At 51.2% G+C, this 12861-nt stretch overlaps 1 protein-coding gene across 1 annotated transcript; it reads left to right on the plus strand.

Annotated features, from left to right (window-relative positions):
• The first annotated feature begins 435 nt into the window (after window positions 1-435).
• Eps8l1 (EPS8 like 1) lies at window positions 436-12861 on the plus strand. Its single transcript, XM_032894473.1, has 19 exons — window positions 436-476; window positions 734-792; window positions 1534-1695; window positions 1934-2083; window positions 2442-2524; window positions 2853-3117; window positions 3423-3549; window positions 3742-3830; window positions 3934-4008; window positions 4112-4260; window positions 5678-5819; window positions 5932-5960; window positions 6088-6099; window positions 8685-8814; window positions 8910-9041; window positions 9281-9389; window positions 9529-9703; window positions 9956-10088; window positions 10185-12861. Exons 2-19 carry the CDS (start codon window positions 763-765, stop codon window positions 10269-10271), a joined length of 2079 nt encoding a protein of 692 aa, XP_032750364.1. The 5' UTR covers window positions 436-476; window positions 734-762; the 3' UTR covers window positions 10272-12861.

The raw sequence follows: 12861 nt of genomic DNA on the forward strand, positions 1-12861 counted from the left end.
TCAGCCTGCCTCTGCCTCCTGACTTCTGGGATTAAAGGCATGCACCACCACACCCAGCTTATACCATACCATTTTCTTTTCTTTTTTATTTTTTTTAAACATTTATTTATTTATTATGTATACATCATACAGCTTTCTGCCTGCATGTATGCCTGCAGGCCAGAAGAGGGCACCAGACCTGATTATAGATGGTTGTGAGCCACCATGTGGTTGCTGGGAATTGAACTCAGGACCTCTGGAAGAGCAGACAGTGCTCTTAACCTCTGAGCCATCTCTCCAGCCCACCATACCATTTTCTTTAACACTAGTGTGCCCTGCTCTCACCTGCTCAAAGCTTCCATGGCTCTCTCCATTACCCTCCCTGATGCATTTCTTCAGGCTCTATCCCAAGCCCCACCATCCTTCTAACCCCCCCCCTTTTTTTCTCTTCACCAGACCTGAAGCTGCACCCAAACCAAGTGCAAAGTCTATCTATGGTGAGCTTGAAGATGAAGGAGACCAAGAACAAGGCTCCTGGGAGAAGAGAGAATGCAGTCTGTGGTCTTGAGTCTGAAGAAGAAGGGATAGACTCTGAACTCTTGGATCTGAGAGAGGAGGGCTGGGGTCAGGGTCTGAGGGAGGATGGCTGCAGTCTGGACTCCTGGGTTTGAGGGAAGAGGGCTGAGGTCAGAGTCTAAGGAACCAGGCTGCAGTCTGACTCCTGCCTGTACTTTCCCCTCCCTCCCCTCCTTAGAGCAGAGGAAACGTTACTCCACTGTGGTTATGGCTGATGTGTCCCAGTATCATGTCAATGTGAGTCTGGGGTCTGTGCTTTCTTGGGGAGAGATGAGCCTGAAGGGACAGGGCTTTTGAAAACAGGGACTGGGGGAGGGGGCAGCAATCAGGATGTAAAGTGAATAAGAAAGGGGAAGAGGGAAGAAGGAGGAAGGAGGAAGGAAGGAAGGAAGGAAGGAAGGAAGGAAGGAAGGAAGGAAGGAAGGAGGGAAGGAAAGAAAGGAGCAAATGACTCTAGGAAAACTGAGCTCTTCTCTCCCCATGGACATCTGAGACTGAGAACTTAGTTCTGTCAGATCTTCCTCTGAGCCATTCCCAGTGCTGGATGCAGGGCCAAATCAGCCACAGTTCTGTGGTCCAGGAGAGGGTGTGGGGTAATATAATGCAAAGTAGGGAAGACACTTAATAGAGTTCAAGCCTTATGATTGGTTGCCCTTGAGGGGCCTCCAGTCTTGGTTTCAAGATGGCCTAATTGGAAGGAAATCTAAGCAGTGCCGGCCACAGGAGAAACCCTGCTGTTTTGGGGGGGAGTTTTGTTTGGGTTTCTTTGTTTGTTTTTATTGTTGTTGTTTTAATGTCTTCTGGATCCGAAGGAAGGGGGTTAAAGCCTAAAGTCCCGGCTCTAAGGGAGGAGGATTGAGGTCTGGACTCAGGGAAGTACCGCTAGACCGAACAGAAACTACCTCTAGAGGTCCTTAGCCGGCCCAGCACCAGCGTGGCATTGCCTGGGACTCAACTGCGTCCTTTGTCTCCTGCCAGCACCTGGTCACCTTCTGCTTGGGGGAGGAAGATGGCGTGCATACTGTGGAAGATGCTTCCAGAAAGCTGGCAGTAATGGACAGCCAGGGGCGTGTCTGGGCACAGGAGATGCTACTGAGAGTGTCACCTGGTCATGTCACTCTGCTCGATCCGGTCTCTAAGGTACCAGGGAGCACTTGGGTGGAAAGGGAAATGGGGCTGATATTAAAGAGTAATCATGGCAACAAAGCTTCCTTCCCCTGGCTTTGGCAAGCTGTCTTTTGAAGCCTCGGCTATTAAACAGGGTATTATTTCTCGGCCCCAGAACTCTTTTCGGTTGCCTTGACTCAAGTCCTGGGCACACTGCTCTAGTAGTAGTAGGAATTTGTGCCTCCATTTACGCTGTGGCCCTGTCCTGCAGGAGGAACTAGAGTCATATCCTCTCGACGCCATCGTACGCTGCGACGCGGTGATGCCCCGAGGACGGAGCCGCTCGTTGCTGCTCCTGGTGTGCCAAGAGCCAGAGCGTGCACAGCCAGATGTCCATTTCTTCCAGGGCCTGCTCCTCGGGGTGAGAGGGCATGGCTCCAGGTCGCTTTTTCCAGGAGAGGGTCAAAGGCGGGGCTTCCACGTTTGGGGCGAGGCCTGTGGCATGGCGTAGGAAAGCGGGTCTGAGAGGGAGCCAGAATTGAGGACAGGTTGAACCAAGACTGAAAGTGACGATGGGAAGAAGATGCAAGCCAAAGACTGAGACTCTCTAAGGCTTTGAGAAAAATGTGGGAAGGATGTTCTGGAAGCAGGCAGAACCAAGATGAGGGTCCATGGGGTCCGTCCAAGACAGTCGGAGGCAAAGTGCTGAGAACAAGAAAGATGCCTGGGTAGGTAATGGGTGCGGCGTAAGAGGAGAGATCTTAAAGTATGATTGGCAGGCGGAGCTGATCCGTGAGGACATCCAAGGGGCTCTGCAGAACTACCGCTCCGGACGTGGGGAACGCAGGGCGGCAGCACTCAGGTGAGGAGAAGAGGGAAACAGATGCAGAGCGCTCTGGAAAAAAAATTCGACCATCTATGTACCTTGGTATCCTCAGCTAAGAAATGAGCTTGATACGAACAGTCTAGAGTGTTGAATCTAGAGGTCACAAGTTAGCTTTGGCCAGGTCTTAACCAGACAAGGTGACCGCCCCGCCCCAGTCCTCTACTTTAGCCTGTCTTGGTCTTTGATTTCTCAATTTCCGTATCCAGTTTCTCATTATGAAATGCCCAGGTTTCGTTTGACCCCTGTCTCTCTTCCTGGTCCCATCGGTTGCCCCAGCCTCGGTTTCCCCCTTCTCATTATTCAGGGCTACGCAGGAGGAGCTGCGACGCGGTGCCTCTCCAGCAGCGGAGACCCCGCCCTTACAGCGTCGCCCTTCTGTCCGCGCGGTGATCAACACCGTGGAACCATCCGCGGTGCGCGGGCGACCCCAAGTGGAGCCAATTCCAGAGACTGAGGAAGCGAGGAAACCCGACCCGGCGAGCACGACGACTAGGAGCTCTGATCCTACCTCCCCAGACCTGGGCCCAAGGGGTCCTGAGCTGGCGGGTCTGCAGGCGGAGCGGGATGTGGTGAGCACTAGTGAGAGGCACCAGCTTGGGGAAAAGGATTCCCCTGACAATCAAGTCAGACTTGGAGTGGGGAGGGAAATTCAGGAATGTGGCACGTCTAGGTGCGACTAGCTGACAAGATGCTGGGTTGGGGTTGGGACTTAATTCTATCAGTATGGTTCAAGTTTTTATATAGACCACCCACTGCTCCACTATGGGCGTGGCTTGACATAGGGGGTGTGTCCAGGAGTTCAAATTGGACCACGGGACCTAGACCAGAGTCTGAGCCTCAGGAGCATCACTCTTATCCCTCATGCTTACGACAGGATATCCTGAACCATGTGTTTGACGACGTGGAGAGTTTTGTATCCAGACTGCAAAAGTCAGCAGAGGCTACCCGGGTTTTGGAGCACCGTGAGCGCGGCCGCAGGACACGACGCCGAGCTGCTGGAGGTAAGGGGGCCTCCACATTTAATGAGAACACACGTTCCTGAATGATGCCCAAATATGCTCTCTCCCTGAGGTCTCCCCCCAGAAGCCAGGTCTGACTTCCTAAGACCATCTGTTTGGGTGTTTACACCTTTGCAACTATTACCTAATGCTCTCCTGGTGTTCCCACCACCTCACCTGCTCCCTTACCCACAGAGGGCCTGCTGACCCTAAGGGCCAAGCCACCCACAGAGGCTGAATACACTGATGTGCTTCAGAAAATCAAATACGCCTTCAGTCTGCTGGTGAGGATGCATTCATTGCTGGACTTCGATGGAGTGAGGGTACTGTGACTCTGACCCATCCATCATTCGTGCACTAATGTTAAATGACCTTCTTTCACTCCAGGCCCGGTTGCGGGGCAACATCGCCAACCCCTCCTCTCCAGAGCTGTTACACTTTCTGTTCGGACCTCTGCAGATGGTGAGACTCACTCTCAGCCCTCTGGGGTCCCCTGCTTTAGAAGGATTGAGATTCGACTTCAAGAAGATCTTGTTGGCATTGCTCATTTCTATTGGCCTGGTAGATTGTGAACACTTCAGGCGGCCCTGAGTTCGCGAGGAGTGTGCGACGACCACATTTGACCTTGGAGGCTGTGGCGCTGCTCCGCGACAATGTCACTCCTCGTGAAAATGAACTATGGACCTCACTGGGGGACTTCTGGACCCGCCCAGGGTGAGAGGGGAAACTAGAGTGTAGAGGTTTGACTTGGCTGCAGGACACTGCTAAATTTGAGGAGGGGACGGGACTTAAGATAAATGCCAGGCTCCAATTGGAGAAAAGGCCCGAAATTAGCGTGAAGGAAAGGTTTAACATCTAATCAGATAGTCGGTTTGAAGCAAAAGGGGGATGGGGGGAAATCTTAGAGAATTTAGAGACAGACTACAGGACGAGGAGGGTTGCCTAGGTGAGTGGGATTCAGCTAAAAGGAAAATGTGGGACGTGTAGGAGGTGTGGCCTATAGGTTTGAAGACAGGGAGTCTGCTTGGAAGCTTCAGGGAGGAGGCGGAGCCGGAGACTGGGAATGGGTCAAAGGGTAAGATGGATTGATGTAGGTGTTGAGAAAGTAGCTAGAAGCTTGGGCGGTGGTGCACAGCTGTAATCCTAGCTCTTGGTGGGTAACAGGAAGATCAGAAGTTGAAGATTACCCTCCACTATAAAGCAAGCTAAAGAAAGACCCTGTCCCAAAAATGGGGGCTTTGGAGGTGTAAGTTTCCATAGGAATTTACATAATTGTGGACAAAGATATTTGCCTCTACAAAATTGTCCTCTGACTTCCACACGCACTCACGCACACACGCACATACATACACACTCTCAATAAGAGAACAGATAAATATTTTATGTACTCAAACACTTCGGAAATAGGAGAATCTCTGCATGTCAAGGCCAGAAAGTCTGAAAAGCTAGTTCCAGGCTATGAGAATTGCCAAGACTTTCAACACTCCAAAACACAGGAAAAGCTTTGGCACCAGAGGCCGAGGGAAGCATGACAGTGGAATCGGTTTATTTAGAAATATAATTAATGGGTGCTTCAAGGCACATACTGCTCTTCCAGGGGACCTGGGTTTGATTCCCAGTACCCACTTGGTGGCTCACAACTGTCTTTAACTCCAGTTCCAGGGAATCTGATGTCCACTTCTGTCCCCCATGAGGACCAGGTACACACATGGTGCACACAGTTACATACATGCAAGCAAATCAGCGTACATATAAAATATTTATTTATTTATTTATTTATTTATTTATTTATTTATTTATTTATTTATTTATTTTTATTTCCGAGACAAGGTTTTTCTGCGTAGCCCTAGCTGTCCTGGAACTCACTCTGTAGATCTGTTGGCCTTGCCCTCAAGAAATTCTGCCTCTGCCTCCCATGTGCTGAGATCAAAGGCATGCGCCACCACCTCCGGGCTTAATTTTTTTTAAAAAGAAAGAAATATAATGTACTGAGTGTGGCTTAGAGGGTAGAAGCAGACAAAGAGAGATGGAGTTAAGAATTGTGAAGATAGAACCTGGTTTTCAGGAAGAGAGAAATGTGAAATAATGTCCCCTGGGTTGGTTCGGCCTAACCTTGGGTCCCTGACGACAGGGTGGAGCTGCCCCCTGAAGAAGGGTCTCCATACAGTCCGGAATTCTACAGCGGTTGGGAACCTCCGGCCACTGACCCGCAGGGCCGCCCCTGGGAGGACCCAGTGGAAAAACAGCTACAGCACGAGAAGCGGCGCAGGCAGGTAAGGCAGAACTGCCAGGGAAGCACTAAGATCCCCCTATCCGCATCACAGGGGTGAGTCAGGAAGCCTGAGGTATAGCCTGCCTGACCCCAAGCTCTCTTACTTCCCGCAGCAAAGCGCCCCCCAAGTCGCGGTCAATGGGTGAGTGTCCGCTGCAAAGCGGCCAGGGGCGGGGTTGGGAGGACTGAGTCCCGGGGTCACCCGGCGCTGACTCCGACTCTTCCTCTTTTTTCTTGTCTTTTCCCTCTGCCTTCCCGGCTCTTTGCAGGTGGGTGAGGTGGTGAGGAGGCGGGGCTGGGGCTAGGGGGGGGGTAGGAAAAAGCAGGGAGGGGGGAGGAGCCCAGATCCATGGGTCCAAGGGAAGAGGGAGGGAATGGAGGCTTAAATTCGTGAAGCTATGAGTGATAGGCACTAAGAGTTGGTATGTCTAAGGGCTTGGATCCCATGTCCTCAAAAAACTGAAAAAGTGCAGTTTGGTGTTCTAGGACCAGGGAAAGCATTATGTTTGGATCCGGAGAGCACAGAATACTGGATGTTAGGGCAAAAATGAAGACTTAAAAGCAGGGTTGGTACTTGGAGAAGCTGGGGACAAATGTGAGAAAACATTCGAAAGTGCTGGCATCCCTGGGCTACTAACTGGGGTGAGACTTCTGGCTTCCTAATGCTCTAAGAAATAGCACCTACTGGGGGCAGACTGGACTGCTGACAGAGCTGAAAAGATCTAGGGACTTGAAGGTCAAAACCTGGACTCCTGCCTACTTTGCTGGGAAAGAAAGAACTAGGAACCTAAATGTATGGTTCTAACACATCGTGGAAGCTGAGGGTTTGTAGACTCAGGAGAGGAAGATGATGGAGAGGGTCACAACTCTAGGATCCTTGGGCAAATAGAGGCCAAGAGTGGAGGGGGTGGGTGTGCATTGAGAACAAAATGCTAGAGCTGGAGAAGATGAATGGGGGTCTAAGTGAGGGCCCCAGCAGAGGGTCTCAGCAGGGACTGCATACTGGGAGCTGTCAGCCCCACACACGGGGTGCCAAGACCCTGAAGAGCCCCCCTCTCCCTTCCACAGGTAGGCCTGATCCGGGATGAGGTCTTTCTTGTTGGGGGGGCCAGAGCTAACCGTCCCCAAAGCTATCTGGTGCTGCAGGACCCTTTCCTCTGTCTGCCTGCTTCTGAATCTCAGACTCTGCACCTCCGGCTTTTTACTTACCTTCTCTGGCTGTAATTTCTTTGCTTGGAAATGTGAGAAGTTTCCAGTGCTGTGAGGAGCTTACAGAGACCTCAAGGCTGTGGCTTAACTTGAGTTTAAACCTAGCTGCATAGAGAATACTTCAGAGTGACCCTGACAAGGACTTCCAGGGCCCAACTAAGTTACACCTTCCTTTTACTACTACACCGTACCTCAGTTCCTTCCCTATAAAAAGTGAAATAATGGCCATATTCTGCTACTCAAATCCTGTCATCCCTGCTACTCAAAAGCATGAAGCGGGAGGATGGAAAGTTCTGGGCCTACCTGGACTACAGAGTGAGCTCAAACGCCAGCCTGTGCAAAATAGCAAAGCCTTGCCTCAAAAAAAAAAAAAAAAAAAAAGCCTGGAAGGGGCTAGAGAAATGGCTTAGTAGTTAAGAGCCTTAGCTGCTCTTCCAGAGGACCAGGGTTTGACTTCCAGCACCCATACATGCAGCTCACAACCATCTGTAACTCCAGTCTCAGGGGATCCAACACTCTCTTAGGTCTCTGTAGGTACCAGGCACACAGGTTATGCACAGACCTATATGCAGACAAATACATCTATATACACAAAATAAAAGAGAGGGCTGGCATGTAGCTCAGTGACATGGCATTTGCCTAGAATCGACCAGTAAAGGGTTGGAGGCTCAGGAGTAGAGTGACTGCCGGAGAAGCTAGTAGTGAGGAGTTGGGAGTGTGGCTTAGTGGTAGAATTCTTGCCTAGAATCCACCAGTAAAGTGCTATGGCCATGGCTTACCTGTCTGGGCTGTGGCTCAGAAGTAGAATACTTGCCTTGAACCTACTAGTAAGGAGCTGGTGCAATATCTGCCTGACATACACAGGATACTGGGTTCAATCCCCTGTACCACACATAGGGTGGAAGGGAGATAATAGTGAAATCTCTGGAGGAGGAAGGAAGTAAAGTGGGTCCGCATTTATGGGTCTACAGGCCAGCTCCGGGAGAATCGAATGGAGATGAACATGATTGGCATGCAGTGCAGTATAAGCATATGCATTGGCTATTGTTTGTGCCTTGCTCGTTATCCTAGTGGATGATCAGTATAGATCTGTTGTTTCTAACTACCTGCTCTGAGTTTCATTATTCTCATGAAATGCAAGTGAGGAGCTGGAGAGATGGCGCAGAGGTTAAGAACACTCTCTACCCTTACAGAGAGGACCTGGGTTCAGTTCCTGGCACCACATGGTGGCCCACAACCGGCTGTAACTCCAGCACTAGGAAGCCAGCTCTGTGAGGACCACACATAGATGGTGCACACACATAAGTGCAGGCAAAATACACACAAATAACATTAAGAACAAAAAAAAATGCAAGTGAGGACCGGGAGTGTAGCTCAGAAGCACTTCCGTAGCATGCACAAGGTCCTGGGTTCAATCCCCACCACCCCATAAAGAATTAAACAGTAATCTTATCATGTTTACTGCATGATGCCAGGCAAGGAAATGAGCCAACTATATTCAAGCTGTGACTCCAATGTCAAGTCTGTATTAACGTATTAACCTGAGACCCTGCTCTGGCCTCTGCTTGGCTCTAACCCCACCTCATATTAGCAATTTATAATCCAGACCATCGAGGCTAGCTACCTCCTTATCTCCTACCCGTTTCACTCTCCCTAGTCATCAAGATCCAGAACTGGAAACTGAGTCCCAGCTAGAAGAGAAAGCCAGAAAATGGGTTCTGTGTAATTATGACTTCCAGGCCCGAAATGGCAGCGAGCTATCTGTCAAGCACCGAGATGTGTTGGAGGTTAGTGGTGTGGGGGCCTGAGACCCTGGAATTGGCCGGTTCTGCATAGACTACACATAGAACCAGCAAGAATTTTCTGCTTATTTCCCATCTAGGTCCTGGATGACAGGCGCAAATGGTGGAAGGTTCGGGACCATCAAGGACAAGAGGGCTATGTACCCTATAATATCCTGACACCCCACCCTGGACCTCAGGTGCACCGCAGCCAAAGCCCCGCAATAAACCTAGTAAGTCAGCATATTCTTTCTTCTTCAGGGAAAAGTGGGGGCTAGATTCTAGATCCTGGGGATGGGGACGGAGAAAATCAGGTGTGAAGGGTACTTCTTGGAGAGTGGGGTGTTCAGTTTATTGAGATAGGGGCTCTCTCTCTCTCTCTCTCTCTCTCTCTCTCTCTCTCTCTCTCTCTCTCTCTCTCTCTCTGTCTCCCTATCCTCTACCCACCCCTGCCCCCTTCATTCCCTTCCAGGAGACTAGCCCACCTCCTCCCCCACCTGCTGCAGCTCCAGCCCCCACTCAGGTGCGGCCCCAGTGGGACAGTTGCGACAGTCTAAACAGTTTGGATCCCAGCGACAAGGGTAAGTAGTGGAGAGTCTCTGGGAAGTGATCCTTATCTTCACTTTTCCGACTCCACTCTGGGCGGGCTAGAGGCTCCCGAATCCCTGGCTCCAGCACCCTGAGTGCGCACTCCCTCCCTTCACGATTTCCCTCCTGCAGAGAAATTCTCCCAGATGCTTTGTGTCAATGAGGAGCTGCAGGCGCGCCTGGCGCAGGGCCGTTCGGGTCCCAGCCGGGTAACCCCGGGGCCTCGAGCCCCGGAGCCCCAGCTCAGCCCACGCTCTGAGGCCTCGGTGGTCCGTGCCTGGCTGCAGACCAAGGGCTTTAGCTCCGGGTGAGTGTGGTCCCCGCTGCTACTCCGCAGAGACAGGTAACAGACCTGAAGTCGAGGTTTTAATTGGTCTAGGGGGTGGGGGCAATTTGCAAGGCCCAATGACAGGCTTCGATAGGAGACCAAAGGGAAGAGCATTCCTTTTCTGAAATCCTACATCTCCCGAGCCTAAGCCCCTTCCTAGCTTGAGAGCTCTGATTGGACAAGCAGCTAGATAGGTGTGATATGATTGGTGGGTTGTGATGGCCTTCTTAGGACTGTGGATGCGCTTGGAGTGCTGACTGGCGCACAGCTGTTCTCGCTTCAAAAGGAAGAGTTGCGGTCGGTGTGCCCCGAAGAAGGGGCGCGAGTATATAGCCAAGTCACTGTGCAGCGGGCGCTACTGGAGGTGAGAGAATTGCCCAGCCCCGGAAGAGGCACGCGGAGGACGGGGTGTCGCCCAGGATTCACATACTCAGGGCTTGATTTCCATCCTACCCTTTAGGACAGGGAAAAAGTATCAGAGCTGGAGGCCGTAATGGAGAAACAAAAGAAAAAAGTGGAAGGCGAGACCAAAACAGAAGTCATTTGATCCTGGCTCGTTCACAAAAAGTGATGAGATGGTGGGGTTCCCAGCGCCCCGAAAGACAACAGTCACCAGACTCCTCCCCAACGTCAGTGGCAGTAGAGGCCGTAAAGGACCGCCCACCCTGGGTTCCCCGCTGACCTGGCTGGCCGGCGGACTGCATTGACAGTGCTGACCGGAACCCTTCCAGAGGGACTGATGGGAATGGGGAAGGGAACAGAGCATGGACACTACTAGAAAGGCACGCCCAAGAGGCGCAATGATGGCCCTGTGCGTTGTGATGCGCTATAAACAGCCTCCTTTTAGGCTATGTCCACCTGCTGTCCCCCCACACACACACCCCTCTCTTGCCGGCCACCAAGAAGCCAGGAATCTAGAAGACATCCGTATTTTCTCTCCACAAAACTGGAGATTCCAACCCAGGCTTCCTCTTACGCACCAATCTATCCTCGCTCTAATACTATCTACGATCTCTCTCTGGTTCAAAATCCTTTCCTGTCAACTAGCGTGAGGCCTGGGATTTTCCTTTCAAAGGCAGAGGGTGTCTCCTTCCACCCTCCATTTTGGGTCAACCCCTTTAATCACAGGCATTTCCGCACTTACTGCTTCTGCTGGTTGGAGCAGCGTCCATCAATCTGGCTCAGCGCACCTGCATTCCGTGGATGCCTGTGCCAGCCACTAAGGATTCAGCTATGGAGATCGGGATGCTCCCTGGGCATGCTATAGGCTCTTGGGTCTTCCAGTCCCCAGAACTTTCTCCCTGCCAAGTCCTGCAACTTGTCTGGTTTATTTAGGTGGCTAGTAAGAGCTGGTTTTCTCATTGAGACTAGATACCCCTAAGGTATTTTTTTTTTCCTGCTGTGGCACTTCCCTTTGCATCCCTAAAACACTTCAAGAGTCACACCAGTGCAGTTGGCCTCTGCTCTCCTGGCAGTTCAGCTCTTACCTGAGCCACCAGGTGGCACACCTCAAATCCAACCTAGAAAAGCCAGCCTTTGGGCTGACAGCTTCACTATACCCACTTCGCTCTAGAACACTATCCACAATAGATCTCTTTCCCACTTCCTGTCTACCTCTCAAGCATGTCTCTTGGCTTCTCCCGACAGATGGGATAAAACCTAACCCCAGCATGAGAGTTGATGTACATGACCACTCCAGGTTTAGGGCCCTCTTCCTCCCTTTTCAGGACCCCAAGCATTGGTTCATGCTGTTGGCTCTTCTAGGAATGTCCTGGCCTTTTGGAGTCTAATCACTGCCTGTCGTTCCTTATGTCAGCGTTGGGTGGTTAGTTGGTTGATTGGTTTTGTTGGAGACAGTCTGGATATAGCCTCAAAGTCTCAATTCTCCTGTTTCAGTTTCCTGCATGCTGAGATTCCTGGCAGATGCCCTGCTGCCTTCTTTTCTAAGAAAGTTAAAAACACAAGCAGTTTGCCCAAACTGTTTTTGACTCTGTAGTGAGCTCCCAGGCTCCAGGCTGCAGGCTGCCGTGCAGGCAGGGACTAGCTGGCTTGCTGGAACACCAGATGCCTCTAGCTCTCTATGGTCTGGAATCTGATCATTTCTATCTGCTTATCCTGACTTCATCCTTTGTTGATCACCCTGTCCGTCACTCCTCCAATCTGTATCGATGTACAGCCATAGGGACCTGTTACAACTCAAGTCAGATGGCAGTCTGCTGGCCAGACCTCCCACCTCAGAGCTCAAGTCCTTAGTAGAGCCACATTCCTGCACAAAGCCAGCAGCACTTCAACACTTCCTCTGCTATTCAGCCCCAAGTTTCTTCCTGCACCTTAGCATGCCAGGCCTACTCTACCCTATGACCTTTGCATCTCATCACTGAAAATGGGCTTCCTTCAGACATATGGCTTACTCTGCTACCTTCTAGTTCCACATGTCATGTCTTGGGTCTACTTTGACTACCATAAACACCATACATACACACCAGATACATACCCAACATACACCATACACATCAGCCATGCCACGCACCACACAAAATGCACACCACACACACACAGTCCACCCCAGACAACACCCATCCGCTCACATCCACTGCCCTTCTCTTTCTCCACAGCACTACAGCTGAAATCCATACACTAGCTACCTCTCTCCTACAGAACCTGGCTCCTGGCCTAAGCTACTCACTCCTGGGACTCCAGTAGGTAGGACAGAGCCCAGCTGGTAGTGTAGGCAGTTGCTCCTGACTGTAAGAATGAAGGTACAATGAATCTCAAGACTGCCTCCTACTGTTCCAGCCAATGTGGCCATGGAGGACTGAGGGAACTTGCCATCACTTATTCATTTCCCAGAGAAGTTACACTTGCAGAGTTTTCTGTGATCCATCCCACATTTTCAATGTCAGCCATTAACTCCACTCCTTTCAGGGGAACTGAGGGCAAATCTGGGCACTCCAGTCCCTTATCACAGCACCATGGGCTTCCTTCTGACCCTTCCCACCTCATCTGGGATCCTTTGCTCCAGCTGCTCACTTAGCAAGGTGCCCTCCCCACTCCTGTGAGCATGCTCCAACCTTGCCTCCAACTGTACCCCATCCAAATGGGCTCGGTCAGCCTGAGCCAACAAGCAGACCAAGTCA

This window comes from Rattus rattus, chromosome 2 (genome assembly GCF_011064425.1).
Source record: "Rattus rattus isolate New Zealand chromosome 2, Rrattus_CSIRO_v1, whole genome shotgun sequence".
Lineage (NCBI taxonomy): Eukaryota > Metazoa > Chordata > Mammalia > Rodentia > Muridae > Rattus > Rattus rattus.